At 36.0% G+C, this 13,880-nt stretch overlaps 1 protein-coding gene across 8 annotated transcripts in view; it reads left to right on the top strand.

The window, feature by feature from the left end:
• ZNF197 (zinc finger protein 197) overlaps positions 1–13,828 on the top strand; it is a 57,355-nt gene extending 43,527 nt beyond the window's left edge. For all 8 annotated transcript variants that reach the window (XM_014791147.2, XM_087430826.1, XM_014791153.2 and 5 more), the window contains one exon: positions 7,569–13,828. In XM_014791147.2, coding sequence (XP_014646633.1) covers positions 7,569–9,886 — 2,318 coding nt within the window. In that variant the 3' untranslated portion in view covers positions 9,887–13,828. The remainder of the gene's footprint in view (positions 1–7,568) is intronic.
• Positions 13,829–13,880: the final 52 nt, after the last annotated feature.

The raw sequence follows: 13,880 nt of genomic DNA on the forward strand, positions 1-13,880 counted from the left end.
CCTCACTTGTATTACTACACATTTTTTGCAAGTATTATCTATATTGGCTACATAATTTGTACCATAATTCAGTTAGCTATTATTTTAGATAACTGCTGTAATAATCATCTATCTCTATACCTAAGGCCTTTATTTCTCATTATTTTTTAGAAGTAGAATTACTAGGCCTAAAAGTTGGAATTGTTTTAAGGTTCTTGCTTTATACTGCTGAATTGCTTTCCATAGTGAATTCCGTCCTCTCTGCTCTTAACTAGTGGAACATAAGAACGCTCTTTTTGCTCTGCTTTCATTGGTACTGAGTAACCCCATTCTTTTAAATTGTAGCTAATATAATTTTTTTTAAGTTATAATATCTATTTACAACCATGTGTCGCTTAAAGATGGAGATATGTTCTGAGAAATGTCATTAGGTGATTTCGTCATTGTGCAAACAGCCTAGAGTGTACTTACACAAACCCAGATGGTATAGCCTACTACACACCTGGGCTATCCAGTACTAATCTTATGGGACCACCGTTGTATATGTGGTCTATTGTTGACTGAAACATCATTAGGTGGCACGTGACTGTATTCTGAAATGGATTTCTTTGATTAGTAATAAAATAAGAGTATTAAAAAAAAGTTTGTTAACCATTTGTGTGTCCAACAAACATTAAACACCTGTCATGTGGTGGCAACTGTGGGAATGATGTGATTCTGCCTTTAGGTAGCTTACCATTGTTTGGGGGATGAACATAGAAAGAATAAACAAGGCAAGGTAAAATAATTGGTATAAGAGTGGCATAAGCCTCTTGAGATGGAAATACAGGGGACAGAGCAACCAGTTCCATTCCTAGGGATTAGGAAAGGCCATAAAAGAGGCAGCTTTGTGCCGATCTTGAAGAAAAAAGATTTTGTTTGGAGAAATAGACATTAAACACTGAGGAATCAGCTAAAGAGCTGATCTAATTTGGACTGAAATACAGATTTAGAGTATCACTTTAAATGGCTGCATAGTATTTCATTGTGTATCATGCTTTCATTGACAGCTTTATTATACTGAATTTCTATTTAAGAACATTACATGCCTTTCCATTTGTTCAGTACTGCCTTTGTATGTGTCAGGCCTGTTTTAAAATTGCATTTATCTAGATCTTGCATATTTCTGGTTATATTGATTCTTTGGAATTAGAATGTTTTCTGATGTTTTCTAATTGACTGTTGTTTGCATATATGAAAATCCTAATTTTTTTGTATGTTGCAACGTTACTAAGTTATTTCATTGTCCATAGTAATTTACATTGTATATTTTTACACTTATGAGAATATATCTTTTAGTATCTCAGCTGTGCTGATGGTGGGTCAAACATTCTGTAGATTTTATATTTTGATACACATTACCAAATTGCTTTCTAACAATGATGTGCCAATTTACATTCCCACAAAAAGAGCAGAAGAGGGCCTCTTTCCCCTGTATGTGCTTATGATTTGGTCGGTGTTTTAAGACTTTCGTAGGTAGATGAAAAATACTTGTTTTTCATTTCTTTGATTACTAGTGTGGTTGAAATCTTTTCACATGTTTATTGGTCGTTTTACTCCTGTTCATATCCTTCCTACATATCTCTTTTATTTATTAGAACCGCTAACCTTTTGTCAGGTGTTGCATGTATTTTTCCCATTTGTTTGCCTTTCATTGTTATCTATGAATTGTTAGTTTTTAAGCCTCAGAAAACCTTTTATGTAGTATTAAACTTATCAGTGTTTTCCTTTATGGCCGTTGTGGTCTTCGCCATAAAATTATTTTTTTTTAAATCACTTGTATTTTCTTGAGATACTAAAAGTATCTCAAATTGTTTCATTTTTACATTTAAGCTTTACTCCATCTAAAATATTGATATACAGAATGATATGAGAATCCAGTTTGTTTGTTTGTTTTTTAACCCAAGTGGCTTTCAGTAGTTCCAATGCTGTTTACTCAATAATCCATCTTTTCTAAGAATTCTAAAATATACTTTATGGGTGAACTGGTTAATTTTATGAAAAACATTCACCATGGCTCCATACCTCATGCTGTAAATCAAAATAAATTTCCAGATGTGTCTAAGAGTTTGACCAAAAAAAAAAAAGAAGAAGAAAATGGAACTGCTTATTTATTCTAGCTCTTTGAAGAAAGAGAAGTTGGAACCAAGGTTAATAACTGCGGTGATGTTGGGCAAGCAGATATAAGGGTGTTTATGCCCTGTAATGTGGTAATTCTGATTTGAGGAGGATACCTTAAGGAAATGGTTCAGAAAGAGGAAAAATATGTAATATGTCTAAAGATAGTGCCAGCAAAGTATTTATAATGGTTTAAAGTTGGTCACAACCAAATTCCCCAAGATAGAGAAAGTACTAAGCAGACCGTGGTGTTTTGACCCGGAGGTATACTGTGACGCTATCAAATATGACAACTCTGTGCACTCAGTTTCCATGCATTGATGAACTGTTTGGTAGAAAAGCAGACTCCCAGATAGCTTGCACACAGTGCTTCAATATGTAAAAGGTGTATTTATGTTCGTTTAAGAGATTGGAATACAATTTGAAGGAAATTATTTAAGATATAGTGAGTATCAATGTGAGAAATATTGAATATCAAGCTTAGCCCCTGTCTTAAAGTGCATTCAAGTTGGAGTGATAGACATTTACACTAATCCTTACAATACAGTGTGGCAAATGCTATATAAAAAAATATGCACAAGTGTGGGACCCCGTAGGAGCTTGGGATGGTGGAAGGACTGTGAGAGTGAGGGGAGGGGTGGATAGTTCAGGGAAAGATTTACACAGGGGGTGACTTTTTATTTTTAATAACAGTTTTATTGAGATATAATTCACACACCATATAATTCACCAATTTAAAGGTTACAGTCAGTGGTTGTTAGTATGTTCACAGAGTTGTGCAACCATCACCACAATCAATTTTAGAACATTTTCATCACCTCAAAAAGAAACCTGTACCCTTTAGCAGTCACCCTTTATTTCACCCAACTCCTCCCTTCAACATAGCCCTAGGCAACCACTACTCTGCTTTCTGTCTGTCTAGATTTGCCTATTCTGGGTATTTCATGTAAGTAGAGTATATAGTATGTGGTCTTTTGTGACTGACTTCTTTTGCTTAGCATAATGTTCTCGAGGTTCATCTATGTTGTAGCATGTATTAATACTTTATTCCTTTTTATTGCTGAATAATATTCCATTGTATGGCTATATCACATTTTATTGATCCATTCATCAGTTGATGGACATTTAAGTTGCTTCTACCTTTGGGCTATTATGAATAATACTGCTGTAAACATTTGTGCACAAGTTTTTGTGTAGCTGTGTGTTTTCATTTCTCTTGGATATATACCTAAGAGTGAAATTGCTAAGTCATATAGTAACTCTATGTTTAATCATTTGAGGAGCTCTGACAGACTGTTTTCCAAAGTTGCTGCACCATTTTACACCCCCACCAACAGTGTTTATAAGGGTTCCAATTTCTCCAAATCTTTGCCAACACTTATTATTGTCTGTCTTTCTGATTATAGCCATCCTAGTGAGTCTGAAGTGATATTGTGGTTTTGATTTGCATTCCCCTGGTAGCTAATGACGTTAAGCAATTTTTCATGTGCTTATTTTCTATTTGTCTTTGAAGAAATGTCTGTTCAGATTCTTTGCCTATATTTTAATTGAGTTGTCTTTTTATTATTGAGTTGTAGGAGTTCTTTATATAGTCTAGATACAAGTACTTTATCAGATATACGACCTTCAAGTATTTTCTCCCATTCTGTGGGTTGTCTTTTTGCTTTGTCAATGATGTCCTTTGAAGCACAAAAGTTATTAATTTTGGTGCTTTCCAATTTACTTTTTCTTTTGTTGCTTGTGCTTTGGTGTCCTATCTGAGAAACCATTGCCTAATCCAAGGTTATGAAGATTTATGTCTGTGTTTTCTTTTAAGAATTTTATAGATTTAGCTCTAACATTTAGGTCTTTGATCCATTTTGAGTTAATTTTTGTATATGGTGTGAGGTAAGGGTCTAACTTCATTCTTTACATGTGGCTATTCAGTTATCACAGCACCATTCTTTCCCCATTGAATTGTTTTGGCACTCTTTCAAAAATCAGTTAACCATAAATGTGAGGGTTTATTTCTGGACTCTCAATTCTATTCCTTTGATTATATGTCTAGCCTTATGTCAGTGGCACTCTGTCTTATTACTGTTGCTTCATAGTACATTTTGAAATTAGGAAATGTAAGCCCTCAAACTATGTTCTTCTTTTTCAAGATTGTTTTAGCTCTTCCAGGGCTCTTGAATTTCCATATGAATTTTAGGATCAGCTTGTTAATTTCTGTCTAGAAGCCATCTGGGATTTTGATAGGGATTGCATTGAATTTGTAGATCAGTGTGGGGAGTATTGCCATTTTAACAAAATTAAGTCTTTCACTCCGTGAACATGGGATATCTTTCTATTTACTTAGTCTTTAATTTCTTTCAACAATGTTTTGTAGTTGTCAGGGTATACGTTTTGCACTTAAAAATTTATTCATAAGTCTTTTATTCTTTTTGATGCTATTATTTCTTAATTTCCTTTTGGGATTGTTCAGTGCTAGTGTATAGAAATACCACTGATTTTTGTATATTGATCTTGGATTCTGTAACCTTGCTGAACTTATTTAGTTCTAATAGTTTTTTGGTAGATTCTTTTGGATTTTCTATATAAGATCTTGTCATCTGCAAATATAGTTTTACTTCTTCCTTTACAACCTAGATGCCTTTTGTTTCTTTCTCTTGCCTAATTGCTCTGATTAGAACCTTCAGTGCATGTTGCATAGAAGTGGCAAGAGCAGAAATTCCTTTCTTGTCCTTACTCTTAGAGGGAAAGCATCAATCATTCACCATTGAGTATGATGTAAGCTTTGGATTTTTTGTAGGTGTTCTTTATCAGGTTGAGGAAGTTCCCTTCTATTCCTACTTTGTTGAGTGTGTTTTTCATGAAGAGGTGTTGGATTTTGCCAAATGCTTTTTCTATGTCTATTGAGACTTTTGTCCTTCATTATATTGATATGGTATATTGCATTAATTGATCTTCCAATGTTATACCAACACTGCATTCCTGTGATAAATCCCACTTGGTCATGGAGTATAGTTCTTTTTATGTGTTGCTGGATTCAATTGGCTAGTATTTTGTTGAGGATTTTTATGTCTATATTCATGTGATATATTTATCTGTAGTTTTCTTTTTTTTTGTGATATCTATGGTTTTGGTATCAGGGTAATACTGTCCTCATAGAGTCAGTTGGCAAGTGTTCCTACCTCTTCTATTTATTGGAAGAGTTTGTGAGCAATTGGTGTTAATTCTTTTAATCTTTGGTAGAATTCACCAGTGAAGCAATCTTGGCCTGGGCTTTTCTTTGTGGGTGACTCAATTTCTTTAGTTTTTATAGATCTATTCAGATATTCTATTTCTTCTTAAGTCAATTTTAGTAGTTTGTGACTCTTAGGAATTTTCCCATTTCATCTTAAGTTGTCCATTTTATTGGCATAAAATCATAGTATTCCCTTATAATCCTTTTTATTTCTGTAAAATCAGTGGTAATGTCCAGAGGAAGGGTGGCTTTTGAGCTTAGTTTTTAAGGGTGTAGGTACAGAATGTGTAGAGAGTTGGGAAGAGGAAGAGCAATTCAGGAAGAGAAAAGGGCATGGGCAGTGGTAGAGAAGCAAGGAAAAGCATGGCATGTTTGGGCATCTGTATGTGTTCTCTGTGGCAAGAATCTAGGGGCCTAAAGGGTACTGACAAGAAGTGGAACCAGAAAAATGGGCAGACAGTGGGTGAGGGTATCTCTTGGGCTAGGCTGGGCATTTATGCTTTATCCTGTAGGCAATGAAGAGTCATTTGTTTTGAGCACTTGAGTGACATGATCAAATTTACCTATTGGAAAGATAATTGGCAATGGAGTGGACTTGGGTTAGAGGAGGAGGGTGAATTGGAGGTAGGGAAGCCTGTCTGTTTCTTGCAGGCTTCACCAAAGATTGCCGAAAGTAGCCGACTTCCTGTATCATTCTGACATTTTTTCTGCTATGTACCCTAAAGCTTAACAGGCTTATACATCATCTAATTCCTGTACTAAAATTTCAGATAGTTTAACCAGCTAATTAGCTACTGAGTGTACAAGAGTTGCTAATTTCTTAACCATTTTCCACCTCAGTTTAACTACTTGCAACACTTCTACTTCCTAAAAGCACTTCTACTTCCCTAAAACACTTTTATGTCCTTAAAGAAAGAGAACTTTCCTTTCTACCAGCATCCTGCTTAAATTGTGAAACCACGCCTTGATCAATCACTGTGGACAAGGAAACTGGAGTACCAATATTGGATAGGCCTAGGACACATGTCCATCCCTACAGCCAGGTGAAGTAGGGTAGTGTGATTGGCAGTCGTGCCTGAATCCCACAGAGAGGGGCAGCTGAGATGAAATATGAGGGCCTGACCTAAGAATGTATTTCAGATTAACATTTATTGGATCTTTTCCATCCTCACTCTCTTGTAAACTTAAAGAAGTTTATAATGAAATAAAATAGCTACATTCCTTTTCTATGTCTTTTCTTTCTATTTAGGTAAAAGAATAGTGTTGTTATACTTAAATAGAAGATAATGTTACTATTATTCACATAATTTTACTTATTAGATAATTTGGAGAACTAGTTCATATTTTTTCTCACATTTGGACAGTGAAAGTAAGTTTCCAAAGCATTTTCAAAAAAAATATTTTCACATTTTAAGATATTTGAGAATGTCAGAGTAGAAAGGGACCTTGGAGATTTGCTAGTTCAGCCTCATCATTTTATAGATGTTTTCATGTTTTTAATCTGTCTATTTCTATGTTTTTTTCTTTTCAGTCTGTATTTCTTCTCTTTTATGTCTAATTAAAGTGAGAGTCTAACCCAGACCTGATGTTTTGTGAAATGATTTTTAAAATGTTCATTTCTCAATTTTAAAAGGAACAATGGGACATATTTGAATTCTAAGAATTAAGTTTTTTTTAATGGATTTTATTTTCTGTAGGTTAATAGCTTTCAAGTAATTAAAGTGTTTACGTACTTGTCTTTTCAAAAATTAGAGATTGCCTTTCAGAGTCCTTAGGTATATTTTCTCTTCTATAGAGTTCCCATCTTCCTAGCATGAAGAAAATAAAAAGACAGTTCTTTATAAGCCAAATGATTCTTCCTGTTCCATCCAACTTCTTGAGCCCCAGGTCTGAACCACCTGCTTAAGATCCGCTGTTCTCTGTGTGGTTTTTCCTTGCATCTATTGTTTCAACATCATTTATATTTTTCCATCTTCTCTCTGAAGACAAAGAGCTTAGAAGTGTCTCAGAGTGAGTTCTGTGTTACTCCATTTATAACATTCTGTCAGTGTAGTGTTCTGCTTTGTACCTTCATTTAATGAAAAGTTTCTCCTTTTGTATTCATTTAGAAGTGTTCCCTTCTAGCTTATTTTAAAGTCATTTGAAGATCTTGTTCTCACTAACACAGGGACATGGTAACATATGCATTTTTAATTCCTTTTACCAGAATGGGAGACCATGACCGAGAATGAGGAGGTGACATCAAAGTCAAGCATATCTCAAAGAGCAGATTCTCAGAAAGGAACATCAAAAAGACTTCAAGGAGGTGTTCCCCAGGTCCTTAATTTTGAGGAAGAGTGTGAATGGCAAGTTTTGGCAAATCAGTGGGGAAATGAAACAAGGGAAAGAGATACATTGAAGAAAGTTTCCCTCTGTGAGAGAGACAGGAAGAAAAGGACTACACCAGAAAAACGAAGCCAAAAGTGGAAGGAATTTGGAGAAAGCTTGACTTTAGGTTCAGCTCTTTCTGAGAGTTTATTAGGTACTGAAGGAAAGAAGTTGTATAAATGTGATATATGTTGTAAACATTTCAATAAAATCTCCCATCTTATAAACCATCGGAGAATCCACACTGGTGAGAAACCTCATAAATGTAAAGAGTGTGGAAAGGGCTTTATTCAACGCTCAAGCCTTCTAATGCATTTACGGAACCATTCTGGGGAGAAACCTTATAAATGTAATGAATGTGGGAAAGCTTTCTCTCAAAGTGCTTACCTTCTAAACCATCAGAGAATCCACACTGGAGAGAAACCTTATAAATGTAAAGAGTGTGGAAAAGGCTTCTATAGACACTCAGGCCTTATTATACATCTAAGGCGCCATTCTGGGGAGAGACCTTATAAATGTAATGAGTGTGGGAAAGTTTTCTCTCAGAATGCTTACCTCATTGACCATCAGAGGCTCCACAAAGGGGAGGAACCTTATAAATGTAACAAGTGTCAGAAAGCTTTCATTCTGAAGAAGAGCCTCATTCTGCACCAGAGAATCCACTCTGGGGAAAAACCCTATAAATGTGATGAATGTGGAAAAACCTTTGCTCAGACCACTTACCTTGTTGACCATCAGCGACTCCACAGTGCAGAGAACCCATACAAATGTAAAGAATGTGGGAAAGTTTTCATTCGGAGCAAAAGCCTCCTTTTACACCAGAGAGTACACACAGAAAAGAAGACTTTTGGTTGTAAAAAATGTGGGAAGATTTTCAATTCTAAGTCAAACCTCATTGACCATAAGAGGATGCATAGCAGAGAGAAGCCTTACAAATGTACTGAATGTGGGAAAGCCTTCACTCAGAGTGCTTACCTTTTTGACCATCAGAGACTCCACAATGGGGAGAAGCCTTATGAATGTAATGAATGTAGGAAAGTTTTCATTCTGAAGAAGAGCCTCATTTTACATCAGAGGTTCCACACTGGAGAGAATCTCTATGAATGTAAAGACTGTGGCAAGGTCTTTGGTTCTAACAGAAACCTCATTGACCACGAGAGACTCCACAATGGGGAAAAACCCTATGAATGTCGAGAGTGTGGGAAAACCTTCATTATGAGCAAGAGTTTCATGGTCCATCAGAAACTCCATACACAGGAGAAAGCCTACAAATGTGAGGATTGCGGGAAGGCGTTCAGTTACAATTCAAGCCTGCTCGTACATCGGAGAATCCACACTGGGGAAAAGCCCTTTGAATGCGGTGAGTGTGGAAGAGCTTTCAGTTCTAACAGAAACCTCATTGAACATAAGAGAATCCACAGTGGTGAGAAACCCTATGAGTGTAACGAATGTGGCAAATGCTTCATTCTGAAGAAAAGTCTCATTGGACATCAGAGGATTCACACAAGGGAAAAATCTTATAAATGCAATGACTGTGGAAAAGTCTTCAGTTACCGCTCAAACCTTATAGCCCATCAGAGAATCCACACTGGTGAGAAGCCCTATGCATGTAGTGAGTGTGGGAAAGGCTTTACTTACAACAGAAACCTTATTGAGCATCAAAGAATTCACAGTGGGGAAAAAACCTATGAATGTCATGTATGTAGAAAAGTCCTTACCTCCAGTAGAAATCTTATGGTACATCAAAGAATCCACACTGGAGAGAAACCTTATAAATGTAATGAGTGTGGAAAAGACTTTAGTCAGAATAAAAACCTTGTTGTACATCAGAGAATGCACACTGGGGAAAAACCATATGAGTGTGAGAAATGTAGAAAATCTTTTACTTCTAAGAGGAATTTAGTTGGCCACCAGAGAATCCACACAGGGGAGAAACCATATGGGTGTAATGATTGTAGTAAAGTTTTTAGGCAAAGAAAAAACCTTACCGTACATCAGAAAATTCATACAGATGAAAAACTCTGTGAATGTGATGAGTCTGAAAAAGAATTCTCTCAGACTTCAAACCTTCATCTTCAACAAAAAATCCACCCCGTGGAGGAATTTTCTTGGCTCCAAAATGCTAGTGAGTCCAAGATAGAGATTCAGAAAATCTAGTATCATATGTAGAATGAAATAGAATTCCTGCCTACTTAAGTAACTGTTGGAGAAATGGCAGTATAATGCTTCTTATAAGGAAAAAATTCATGATTGACTCTTTTATAGACAAGTGAGTTACATGTGGAAGAAAGTTAATCTAGACTTTCAAGACTACAAAAACTTAACCAAATTCTAGTTAAAGGATACTCTGTTCCAGACCATTTGTTATGACCCTAGAAAGGGACCTTGGAGCCACTGAGGACTCCGAAGAAACTAGGTTTATGTCTTATAAGATGTAATGATGTAGTTGTAAATGATAGCAAAGATGTCTTTGTATTAGAAAGTATATGTTTCTGAAAGTGTAGATATTGTACATTTTAAAGATAGCATCACTGCTACAGAAAGTCTGTATACACAAAATGATTGAGACATGTCAGACATGGAGTTGGGTGGGCAAGTCTGCTGTTTGAGGACAGCTTAAGAAGAGCACTGGATTTGGAATCAAGACCTAGCTTTGGGTCCTGGCTCTTTCTCCTACTAGCTATGTGATGTTATTAAGTCAGCCTCTAAGCCTCAGTTTCTCTGTCCATCAAATATTGACATAACGCCTACCTCACAGGGTTGTTGTGAAGATTAAATGAAAGGATCTTTGTGAAAGTACTTTGTGAAATAATTTAGTTGTCAATAAAGTTGGATAAAAGAGGTATGATCAAAATCTAGAGCAATGGCAAAATGTAATGTTTGTTCATTAAGTCTACATTAGGACTTTGTGAACCTCAAAAAATACTCATTTTTATAGTAAAAGGAGGTATGGTGGATAGCTAACTTAGGAATTTAGTATTCTAAGAAGACTTTTTAAAAATATAGCTTTAGGGGCCGGCCCCGTGGCTTGGTGGTTAAGTGAGTGCGCTCCACTGCTGGCGACCCGGGTTCGGATCCCGGGCTCGCACCGACGCGCTGCTTCTCCGGCCATGCTGAGGCTGCGTCCCACATGCAGCAACTAGAAGGATGTGCAGCTATGACACACAACTATCTACTGGGCCTTTGGGGGGAAAAAATAAATAAATAAAATCTTTAAAAAAAATATATATAGCTTTAAAAATGCTTAAGGGAATTAATAATATGCCTAGTTTGTTTTTATGGAAAAATATTGGCTTATTGTGGAAAAATTAAATATTATGTCCCTCTGTTAACATTGATGCCAAGGAAAACAATTTATTTTTCAACCTTTGCATTTGAAACCAAGCAGATGTAGTGTCAAAATGGAAGGACTGTCCTATGTTGCTTTCCTTGTTCTTGGGGAAAAATCCTTAACCCCAACCCCTGAGCTGATTATCCCTGCCACTGTCATTCTCAATTGAGATCATCATGTTATCATTGCTGACATATGGTAGCTTGTTACTTAAGAAACAACATTCTGTCCCAGCACTCAGCTTACTACATCAGTTTTCACACAGAGCCAAGCCCTTCAAGCTCTGATTAAACTAACTCAGAAGCCACCTCTGGGCAGTCAGGCCCATCACTCCCTGTGAACCAATCATTCATTCAGTCTGTGTCCTTTTGTACATCTGTAGATTTAATTCATCCTATATTCTTGAGTTGGTAGTTTTATGTTGTAATTCTCAAAACTCCAGTTCTGCAGCTGGACTATAAACACCATAGTATCAGACGAGATCGGGCGCGTTCAGGGTGGTATGGCCGTAGACTACACCATAGTATCAGAATTGTGTTTTCTAATACTAGTAGCATTGAAGTGGTGTGTTGATTATAATAAATGTTATTAATTCAACCCCAAAGTTCCTTGAGGGCTGGTTCCTCATTAGACTGACAAGTACCCAACAGTGAAAACTGCAAGGGGCCCAAGGTTAAAAGTCTTAAGACGTGGGTATGAGTCAAATTCTGCCACTTTCCTTGGATAAATTCCTTCATTTCTTGGAGCCTTGATTTCCTCATCTGTAAAACAGGAGGAAGAATATCTACCTCACAAAGTTGTTATGAGGTAATGAATATGAAGATGCTTTATATTCATACTGTAGAAGAATCACCCCAGATTATGTAATAATTACAAAGGGAAAGATGTACTTTAACAATAGAGAAAGCTGGCATTTACCTCTTAACCAATTAAAATGTAGCGTCACTGAGACTAGGATAACCCACATAATGTGCTGCTGCATGTGATGGGAATAAGCCAAAAGTATAACCTGAATTTATCAAGCTTCTTAGACCTGATTGCCAGTTTACAGGAAATACAAGAGGCAGAGGAATGAGATAAATGACACCATGAGAAACTCAGGACATGGGATATTGATTATATAAGAAAACTGTATTCGATTCTTCAAAAAGATAATTATGATGAAAAGGGAGGGGGTGATAATTGTTGAAGCTGGATTAATATTGAGAGTTCGTTGTACTGTTCTCTGCTTTTGTATATGTATGAAATTTTCCATAATGAAAAGTATAAAGTGGGTGAGGGGGGTTGTTTTTAAGAGATATTGAAGAGCCATAAGATATTAAGACAGGAATAGACTCACACAAATGCCCAGTTGATTTTCTACAAAGGTGCAAAAGCAATTCAGTAGAGGAGGGATAGCCTTTTCAACAAATGCTGCTGGACCAATTGGATCGCCATAGGAAAAAAAAAATTCAGGAACTAGGACTAAGTGAAGGACTCTTACACATATCAAAAGCATGCTCCATAAAAGGGAAAAAAATGATAAATTAGACCTCATCAAAATTAACATTATTTGCCCTGCAAAAGACTCTTCTAAGAGGATGGGAAGACATTACAGACTGGGAGAAAATATTTGCAATTGATATATCCAACACAGGATTTCTTTCTAGACTATACAGAGAATTCTCAAAACTCAGCAGTAATGAATAGATCCAATTGGAAAACATACAAAAGGCATGAACAGACATTTCACCAAAGTGTAGATGGCAAGTAAATGAAAAGATGTTCAACATTAGTAGCCATTAGGCAAATGCAAGTTAAAAATCACACCTATAGCTTAAAAAAAGATAATGTTAACACCAAATGCTGGCAAAAATGCAGAAAAACTGAATCTCTTATGTTGCTGGGAATGTGAAATGGTACAGCCACTCTGGAAAGTAGTTTGATAGTTTCTTATAAAACCAAACATGCACTTATATTTGCACTCCTGAGCATTTATTCCAGAGAAATGAAAACTTATGTTCACACAAAAACCTGTACATGACTGTTCACAGCAGTTTTATTTGTATTAGTCAAAATCTGTAAGTCACAAATATCATTCAACAGGTGGTTAAAACAAATTTGGTATATCTGTACCATGGAACACATTACTCTGCAATAAAATGGAATGACCAATTGATACCTTCAGTGACTCAAGTGAATTTCAAGAGAATTATACTGAATGAAAAAGTCCAATCTCAAAAGGTCGTATACTGTATGACTCTGCTTATTTAATATTCTAAAATGGCAAAAGTATAGAGATGAAAAACAGCGGTGCCAGAGGTTGGGGATGGTGGGAGGGAGCAGGGGGAGAGGGATGGGTAGCAACAGAGAGGTCTTTGTGATGTTGGAACAGTTGTGTATCTTGATTGTGGTGGTGGTTACACAGATCTACACATGTGATAAAATGATGTAGAAGTGTACACACACATTGTACCAATGTCCATGTCCTAATTTTTATATTAAACTATAATTATGTAAGATGTACCCACTGGGGGAAAGTGAAGGGTATTATCTTTGCAACTTCCTGTGAATCTATAAATTCAAAGTAAAAAGTAAAACCCTAAAGAGCCATAACCAAATGCAGTGTGTGAAAATGATTTGGAAAAACAAAATTATGAAATATATATTTTAGGACAGTTGGGGAAATTTGAATATGACTGGATATTAGATGATATTAGGGAATTGTTAATTTTCTGACCTGTAATCATTGTTTGGAGAATTATTATTAAAAGATGCATATTAAAGTATTTGGAATGAAGTGTTTTGATGTTTACAACTTTCAAAAAAATGTTTTTCAGT

Source organism: Ceratotherium simum, chromosome 5, assembly GCF_057802395.1.
Source record: "Ceratotherium simum simum isolate JZ-2026a chromosome 5, ASM5780239v1, whole genome shotgun sequence".
Classification (NCBI taxonomy): Eukaryota; Metazoa; Chordata; class Mammalia; order Perissodactyla; family Rhinocerotidae; genus Ceratotherium; species Ceratotherium simum.